The sequence below is a fragment of the Arachis ipaensis genome, chromosome B09 (assembly GCF_000816755.2).
Source record: "Arachis ipaensis cultivar K30076 chromosome B09, Araip1.1, whole genome shotgun sequence".
In the NCBI taxonomy this organism is placed as follows: Eukaryota; Viridiplantae; Streptophyta; class Magnoliopsida; order Fabales; family Fabaceae; genus Arachis; species Arachis ipaensis.
Genome location: NC_029793.2, coordinates 138,732,790 through 138,742,399, shown reverse-complemented (window position 1 = coordinate 138,742,399; position 9,610 = coordinate 138,732,790). Strand labels below are relative to the sequence as shown.

General features: G+C 30.0%; 1 protein-coding gene and 1 non-coding gene across 2 annotated transcripts; both read left to right on the top strand.

The window, feature by feature from the left end:
* Positions 1,041-1,789, top strand: LOC107616298 (egg cell-secreted protein 1.2-like). Its single transcript, XM_016318273.2, has one exon. The coding sequence runs from the start codon at positions 1,133-1,135 to the stop codon at positions 1,577-1,579; it is 447 nt and encodes a 148-aa protein (XP_016173759.1). The 5' UTR covers positions 1,041-1,132; the 3' UTR covers positions 1,580-1,789.
* TRNAY-GUA lies at positions 1,904-1,994 on the top strand. Its single transcript is given in 2 exon segments — positions 1,904-1,940; positions 1,959-1,994. It is a non-coding gene; the product is annotated as a tRNA-Tyr (tRNA).

Genomic DNA, 9,610 nt, shown 5'->3' with positions numbered 1-9,610 from the left:
TTTTACTTTGTGTAGAATTGTAAATTAATTTTATTAATTAATTAACTTAGGTTCATAATCTTATCCTATTAGTAATAGAAAAATATTTTAAAAAAATTTTATTATTGGAATTTGAATCCTATTAATAATCACATAATTTTATTTTATTAGTAATCATATTTTATAATACTATAAATATAATTATAAAAAATATTATTATACTATATATTTTACTCTCATGAGTTTTTTGTTGGCCAATAGATTAGTATATGCAAAAGGCAGGATTCGAATCCTCGACACTTATTTAAGCAGATTAGTGAGCTAATCACTAGACCAATCTAACTTTATTTTTCATGTCCACATCTATTATCTTATTTTATCAAATGAGGCTCTAAGTGCAAAAATTTGTTGGGCTATCTGAATAAAACATTTTCTCACTACCGACCCAATCCTCCAAAAAAAAAAACTCCTAAGTACTTTATTGTAAAGTCAGAAGAGAATTCAGACATGTGGTAAATGTTTAAAATATAATTTTTTTTGTTTTCACAATTTTTTGACACTTATTTATAAGAATTAGTAAATTAACTACTAAACCAATCTAAATTAATTTATTAAAATATATTTTATAAAGATATTAATTTGGGTCTTTCTTATTATTATGAGAATTTTTTTGATCTACTATGGGTCAATGTTAATGTTCTCAATTTCGTCTAAATTTTTGGGTTAAAAAAAAAAACCTGACCAATTTAGCAATGTAGGTCACTCTTCCATTTCCAAATTGATCAATCCCAGTGTCTATTCTATTATATTTTGTATAACTGATAAATTGATAACAGATGATAAGCAAAATAATAATTTGATTATGATCACATCAAAAATCAACTTCAAATGAAACTACTCTCAATAGATAATAAACACGTGAGAGAAATTCAAAGGCCTCAAATCAAATTAACCATAAGAATGATTAGTGAACCATTATTCAACAATTATTAACAATAACAAGCCTTAAACTTGATACTTAATAGTGTAACTGTAAAATAGAATAAATAAAAAACCTTACATATTCAACCTCTCATTATGACACTAGCTTAACCTAGCTCTATATAAAGCCCATGCATCATCACACAAATCACTTGTATATTCCAAAAACAAAATGGCTCATTACACAAACCACAATGTTTACATTGTAACAATTATTCTTGTTGCAACAACCTTAGCTTCCAATGCAACAACATCAATGAGTGAAAGTGCACATCCAAGCTTAGCAACAAGGTTGAAGGTGGATGGAGAGCCGGAAAGTATAAATTGTTGGGATTCATTGTTCCAACTTCAAGCATGCACGGGTGAGGTCATAATGTTCTTCCTCAATGGTGAGACATACTTAGGACCTAGTTGTTGTCATGCCATAATAATTGTTGGACATGATTGTTGGCCTCAGATGCTTGCTTCTCTTGGATTCAGTGCCGAAGAGACTGATATTCTCCAAGGTTATTGTGATGCCGAACAACAACACCATCACCACTATTCTCCTCCATCTCCACCATCTCCTCCTCCATCATCATCATTTCCTCTTCGTCATGCAATCACCAATAATAGCTAATGTGGTTACTTACGAATTAGGATTCATAAATATGCTTTAATTTGCTCAATAAAATAAAGTGTTATACGATTGATATATGGTGGAAATATCATGCAACGAGTATTTCTCTTTTTTGTTGGGCCATGTTTTGTATTTTAAGTTTTTCACTTTCCTTCATTATGTGAAAATTATATGTATCAAGGCCCAAATTATGTTCACCTTTATCTATTTATTTATTTACCTTTCTCGATCGTGATGCATGTTTTTATTTTTCTAGATGGTAAAGCTAAATTATCCAGTTTTATTCAACAATAAATATTTTGTTTTCCCCCCTAAAAGCATCAACCGACCTTAGCTCAGTTGGTAGAGCGGAGGACTGTAGTGGGAAAATCTCAAAGTAATCCTTAGGTCGCTGGTTCGAATCCGGCAGGTCGGATTTTTTTTATTTTTTTTAAAAAAAATTCAAATAAATATAGATAATTGAGAACTTTAAATAATAATTTATGGACCGTTTATTGAATCGAGCATAGGTATTGCTTTCGCATATTCAACTATCGTCGTACACATATTTATAAGTTAAAACTTGGTTTAATAATGAAAATATCACTACAATAAACTTTTACTAAGTCCTCTTAAGAAGAAAAACTATTTACTCAGGTAAATTAATATTTGGTGGTTAATTGTTGTAAAGAAGAAAAAACTGATAATACTTCTATATATCTTCTAATTTTACTGTGAATGTTTTTAATACATTATAGTTTTTTTAAATATTTTTAGCAAGTGTTATCTAGATATTTATTAGATATCTAAATCCTTGGAATAAAATGGTTAGTATTTAACCTAAATTTATGTAGGTAGCGTTTGGTGGAGAGATTGATATTGAGAGACAGAGACTAAGAGACAGATATTGAAATAAATCTCACTATTATGTTTGGTATAAAGTGGGAGACAGAAATTAAAACAATAATGAAATTTTAATTTAATTTGTAGTAAAATTGGAATTAATTAATTGAAATAAAAATATTTTAGGTATAAAATGTTATTAAAGTTTCAATCTTCATTTCTAAAAATTGTCCCCATTTTTTGGAAGTACTAAAATACTATAATTTTGGGAATAGAGACAGAAATTTTAGTACCACAAACATGATTCAGTTCTCAGTACCTCAAAACAAACACTACTTTAAAGAATTTTTTTAATTGTGTCTGAAAATAATTAGTTTAAAATTTTTTTTTTTGGTGACTAATTAGTTTAAAATTTGAAATGGTAAATTTATAACTTAACTAATTAAAATAATAAAATGATCATTAAAATTTCCTATATTGTTAGCATTCATTAAAAAAAAAAAAACTCATCCATGTTTGATTAGCGTACCAGATAGCTAGAATTATATAAGTTAGTTTCACCAACTGCAATCTATGATATAGGAAGAGATCAATTGCATCACCTAAAATATACACTAGTATAATAAGTGCAATTTTTTTTCTTTAATTAGAAGCAGAAGATTAATATTTGACTATAAAGAGTTTACAACAAATTCACTTTGAGGATCCACCAATTGGATTATTGCCTTTCAGAGGAAACTTAATCTGTCCCTTATTCTCTCCTATGTACGCCAAACTTCCTTCCAAAACAAAGCTATTTTGAGTAGTTGAGTCGCAAAGAAGAAACCTAAAAGCAAAATCTTCATTTCACTATCTCATACCACATACCCACATTCTTTGCAATTATTGATCTTTGGGCTTTACCTCTTTATATAACCTTTATCTTTATGCACCCTTGTGTATTTTTTTAACACGTGTTCCAATAAAAATAATATGGTAAGGGGCACTATGGTATTGGAAGATTGTTTGCTATATAAATTCATAGGATTGCTATATTGCTATATAGTATATATACATATATATACACACCTGAAAAATTGATTACCCTTTGGTGAACGTGAAGTCCTTTCACTTAATATAAAAAGGAAATTATGAGAGAGAACTTTTTAATGAAGATAATTAGATATAGTTTCTTTTTGTGTGAAACAAGGTAAACAAAATTTAACTAGCTGGGGCCAATGAGCTACAGTCCAGCCAATGGGTTAGTGGACTAATTAATCTCCAATAATTTTCCTGTACAAAAAGAAAAATCTCCAATAATTTTCCATTTGTTGTGAAATAAAAGATATATATAATAGAGATGTATAAATAGAAGACTCTAGTATTAAAATAATTAGTCCAATAATAATTTATATATATATAATAATATAATATGTTGTAATGTGTATATATATACAAAGATAGAAAGGAGTATTAAAAATAAAGAGAGAGAGAATCACATTTGTTTATTGTTGCAATCTCAATATAATAAAGATGGTTAATATTGCTATTAATATTATATGCAAAGAGTAATAGAAAATAGAATTTAAAATACTTATAAAATAAAAGAAGAGAAAGAATTGTAGTAAAAATATAAGGAGAAGAGTATTTGACTGCAGCATAAAAGAGGAGTGATTTTGTTATTTGCTTGTGTTGTATCACGTACAGAGGTTTAGCTTCTATTTATACAAGTTCAAGGTTCACATTTTCAAAGGTTGGAAAGCATGCACCGCACATTCTTAAATGCATGTACTTTCCAAGAGTGCTTGCTGAATAGACATAGAATGGATATGGACATCCATATCGTAACACTCCCCCTTGGATGTCCATTTAGGATTATTGCCTCGTTAAAACCTTACTAAAGGAAAACCCTGTGGGAAAAACCTTAGTGAAGGAAAAAGAGTACAATATCCTTTGTAATGGGGACTGCCTCATTAAAAACCTTGTCAAGAAAAATCCAATGGGAAAAAAACTTGACCAAGGGAAAAAGAGTACAGTCTCCCCCTCTTGCTGACATCATTTAATGTCTCGAAATCGGCGCATCCCAATCTTATGTACCAATCTTTCAAAGGAGGATTTTGGGAGTGACTTTGTAAATAAATCTGCCAGATTGTCACTTGAACGGATCTGTTGGACATCAATTGTCCCTTGATTTTGAAGGTCATGAGTGAAGAAGAATTTGGGAGAAATATGCTTTGTTCTATCACCTTTGATGTATCCACCCTTAAGTTGAGCAATGCATGCTGTATTATCTTCAAACAGGACAGTTGGAGCTATCTTATGATCAATCAGTCCACATGATGATAGAATATATTGAATCAGACTCCTCAGCCAAAAACACTCGCGACTAGCTTCATGAATCGCCAATATTTCAGCATGATTAGAGGATGTTGCAGCAATCGTCTGTTTCGTGGACCTCCAAGATATAGCTGTACCACCATATGTGAACAGGTATCCTGTTTGAGATCTCCCTTTATGTGAATCAGACAAGTATCCAGCATCTGCATAGCCAACTAATTGTGACTTGGATCCATAGGGATAAAACAAACCCATATCAACCGTCCCATGAAGATATCGAAAGATTTGTTTGATTCCACTCCAATGTCTTCTGGTTGGAGAGGAACTATATCTTGCTAGTAAATTCACAGCAAATGATATGTCAGGTCGCGTATTATTAGCAAGATACATTAGCGCTCCAATGGCACTAAGATATGGTACTTCAGGACCAAGGATATCTTCATTTTCTTCTTTAGGACGGAATTGATCCTTTTTCACATCTAAAGATCTTACAATCATTAGGGTACTTAATGGATGTGACTTATCCATGTAAAATTTTTTCAAGATCTTTTCTGTGTATGTTGTTTTTCGAGGATTTTTATCTTTGGAACCGACAGGCCTGCCACGCTTCTGGCGTGTATTTGCTTCAGTGGCAGTTTGTCCAACTAGGACATCAATTCGAATTGGGGCATTTTCCGCCCTGCCACGCTTCTGGCGTGAATTTGCTTCAGTGGCTACTTGTCCTACTGGGACATCAATTTGAATTGGGGCATTTTCCGCTGGTATATACGACTTGGTTATTCTCTTTGTATCGGAAAATGCATCAGGCAATTCATTTGCTATTCTTTGCAAATGTATAATCTTTTGAACTTCCAGTTCACATTGCCCTGATCGAGGATCTAAATGCATCAATGATGATGCATTCCAATTAAGTTCCTTTTCAGGAAACTTATTCTCTCCCCCTAATGTTGGAAATTTTGATTCATCAAAATGACAATCCGCAAACTGGGCTTTAAACACATCACCAGTTTGTATCTCAAGATACCTCACTATAGAGGGAGAGTCATATCCAACATATATTCCCAATTTTCTTTGGGGTCCCATTTTGGTGCGATTAGGTGGCGCAATGGGAACATATATCACACACCCAAATATTCTTAAATGGAAAATATTTGGCTGCTGGCCAAAAGCTAATTGCATAGGAGAGAACTGATGGTAACTCGTTGGCCTCAAACGAATAAGTGCTGCAGCATGTAAAACTGCATGCCCCCAAACCGAGGTTGGGAGATTTGTTCTCATAAGTAAGGGGTCTAGCAATTAATTGGAGACGCTTAATAAGTGATTCTGCTAACCCATTTTGTGTGTGAACATAAGCTACTGGATGTTCAACACTTATTCCATTAGCCATACAATAAGCAGAATAGGTCCACATATATCACCTTGAATCCTTTCTAGGAATTCAGGAGACTCAAATCCAATCTTTACTGGTGATGGCCTTAGAATTAACTTCGCACAATTTCATTCGTGAGGTGATTCGAAACATTGCAGAATTATATTCATTTATAGATTTAAAATCTTGTAAACGCAAATGCGTCCATTCATACTGGGCTTGAGGAAGTATCACCGTTTTCTGATGATTGTACCTTTCTTCAAGGTCTTTTCAAAGATCTGCAGGATCTTTTAATGTAAGATATTCATTTTTCAATCCTTCGTCAAGACGACGACGACGGGTAAAATATATATCACTTTTGAGAATAGTGTGTGAACTTGCACTATCCGCAAGGCATACATCTTCATTACATATCCTTGCCATTCTTCAAAAACAAATAATAATAAAATGAGTAGTATGCACAGTTAAATTGAGTACTTGATCAGAATTATTTTTCTAAGAAACACTGTACATAAAATAATGTCATATACTGAAATTTTATTTTAAAATTTGTCACAATTAATAATTTCAAAATCCATAAATATTAATATTTCATTATTTATGTACATCACATTTGAAACTTAAATACATAGAAAATAAAACTTAACAAAGAGTTCTTTACATTATTTATTTACATATATGCTTCACAATCCCACATATTAAACTATTCCATCAAACGTGTTGTGAAATAAAAGATATATATAATAGAGATGTATAAATAGAAGACTCTAGTATTAAAATAATTAGCCCAATAATAATTTATATATATAATAATAATATAATATGTTGTAATGTGTATATATATACAAAGATAGAAAGGAGTATTAAAAATAAAGAGAGAGAGAATCGCATTTGTTTATTGTTGCAATCTCAATATAATAAAGATGGTTAATATTGCTATTAATATTATATGCAAAGAGTAATAGAAAATAGAATTTAAAATACTTATAAAATAAAAGAAGAGAAAGAATTGTAGTAAAAATATAAGGAGAAGAGTATTTGACTGCCGCATAAAAGAGGAGTGATTTTGTTATTTGCTTGTGTTGTATCACGTACAGAGGTTTAGCCTCTATTTATACAAGTTCAAGGTTCACATTTTCAAAGGTTGGAAAGCATGCACCGCACATTCTTAAATGCATGTACTTTCCAAGAGTGCTTGCTGAATAGACATAAAATGGATATGGACATCCATATCGTAACACCATTTACCGTTTCTCCTTATTATAAAGAAAAAAGGGAAAATATTTTGGAGACATAAAAAGTTTTAGGTGAAACTTTACGTGGATTTATTTTTGTATAAAGTTGATGGCTAAAAATTTTTAAATGATAATTTAATTAAATATATTAAATTATTTAATTATTTTTAATGATCAATTTTATATAAAAATAAATATATGAAAAATTTTTACTAAAATTTTATTTTATGAAATTCAAATTATGAATCATATCTTTTGTCATATAATTTTTAATATCATAATTCTAAAAATTAAATTGAATTGACTGATTCAACTATATTAATCAAAAATCGATAAACAAATTAGTTCGATTCAGATAAAAAAAATAACTATATTCTAATAAGACACTCAATTTATATAGGTTATTATTATTTAAATCTCTTATTAAAACAACCAAATTATTTTTTTAAAATAACACTAAATGCATAACCAATATTACCGTTAATGTGTGATTAAAAAATCAGAATAATAACTTTTAATTATGAAAACATGAAATGAAATTTCAAAGCTATATGATGATTTATATCACTAATGCCTTTAAAAAAATAAAGAAATTAGTATTACTGTCAATTGAAAGATATTATTTCATTAGTCTTTATTATAATAACCGTATAAAAAACTATTCAATTAATGATAATTCAAATTATGATTAGCACATGAGGTATAAGGGTGTATTGTATAAAAATAATATAAATAAAGTCAAAATTAAAATTTTTTAGTAATTTTAGGTTAAAATTTTTTAATTTCCCAATCATTTTCCAACTCAAAATTATTATTGATGTTAAGGCATGCATGAAAGTATAGAACATAAGCTACAATCCAAACAATGTCCCCTATCATAGAGTTTAGAGTAGTTAAGATCATATCAGATATATCTCGATGAAAGTGACAATAGATGTAATGGGATAAGCTTTGTTCTCCAATTATATTAGCGAGTAATTAAGAGAAGGGCAAATCATATAGTATGGAAAGGTGAAACCATTGAATACCACATGCAAAGGCAGGCATGGTCCCCTTTTTCTGCTTGCCTTGTCTTTTAACCAAACTCACTCTTTTTTCCCTCATCACATTATTATTACACCAAAACTTATCAATTAAGCTATCTACATAAATAGTTATCTTTCTTAATATGTGCCATTTAGTTTTGATTATTTGACTAGTGTCGTTTTTAGAGTTTGATGAGTTTAACGTTTCGGCTCATAATGTTTATATATTGAATATACGTTTAATTATTTATCATTTGCGATTAAGTGGTTAAGTAACTAAGTACAAATTCAGTGGTTAGTGGTTAGTGGTGGCTGGAAACCGCCGCTAAAACAATTGTCTGCGCCACTATTTAGGGTAGTTTATTTAACCGCCGGTTTTTGATTTTGTGGCGGTTTAAAACCGCCGCTAATAATAAAAAAACCGCCACAATGTCCATACTCTTCTGTAGTGATAATACCCACCAAATCTTGATCTGAGGCTCTCAGCAATCAAATATTAAGTTTACCTGAAATTTAATAATGTAAGGTTCAACCACAATTTGGGATTATTATTTATTTGAATTATTTGTTTATTTAAGATATTTCTTTTAATCATATTATTATTATTATAAAGTATTTTCTTCTCATTTTCAGATATGTTTGGTGGTAATTAATACACAAGGCATTAATAGATGGGTACACAACCTGCTAGGGCATAAAAGGGAAGCATCTAAAATGGTCCACTTTCCCTAACTTATGTTTTTGCCATTAGCATGTGTTGCATTCATTTGCTCCTCCTTTGGATTCTGATGCTTTCTAGGAACATATTAACCCCTCTCTGACCCCTCTATATCATTTCTATCTTCTGAGAAAGGAAAATTAAGAGATCAAAGTTGAGTGTGTGGGCAAACAAGATCCAAGCTAGTTGTATATATATATATATATATATATATATATCCATCACATGATCTTAAAAGAAATAATAATGACTTGTCTATTATTTCTCATGCATGAAAATATAGAGAGAAAAATTGCTCTAGGTCATTGTAATATAATGGTTGCTTAATCACTTTCACAAGCCAAATTCCAGATATAATACAACTTACACATATAATTGAAACCTCATTTAAAAATTTGATTTGATTGAGACCATAATGTATGTCCTGTTATGTGTATACAAAAAATTAACTATTATATGTATAATCAATTTTATTATGTATATACAAAAAATTAATTATTAAATTAATTTAAAATATTGATTTTTTTTCTCTTCCTCATCTTTCTA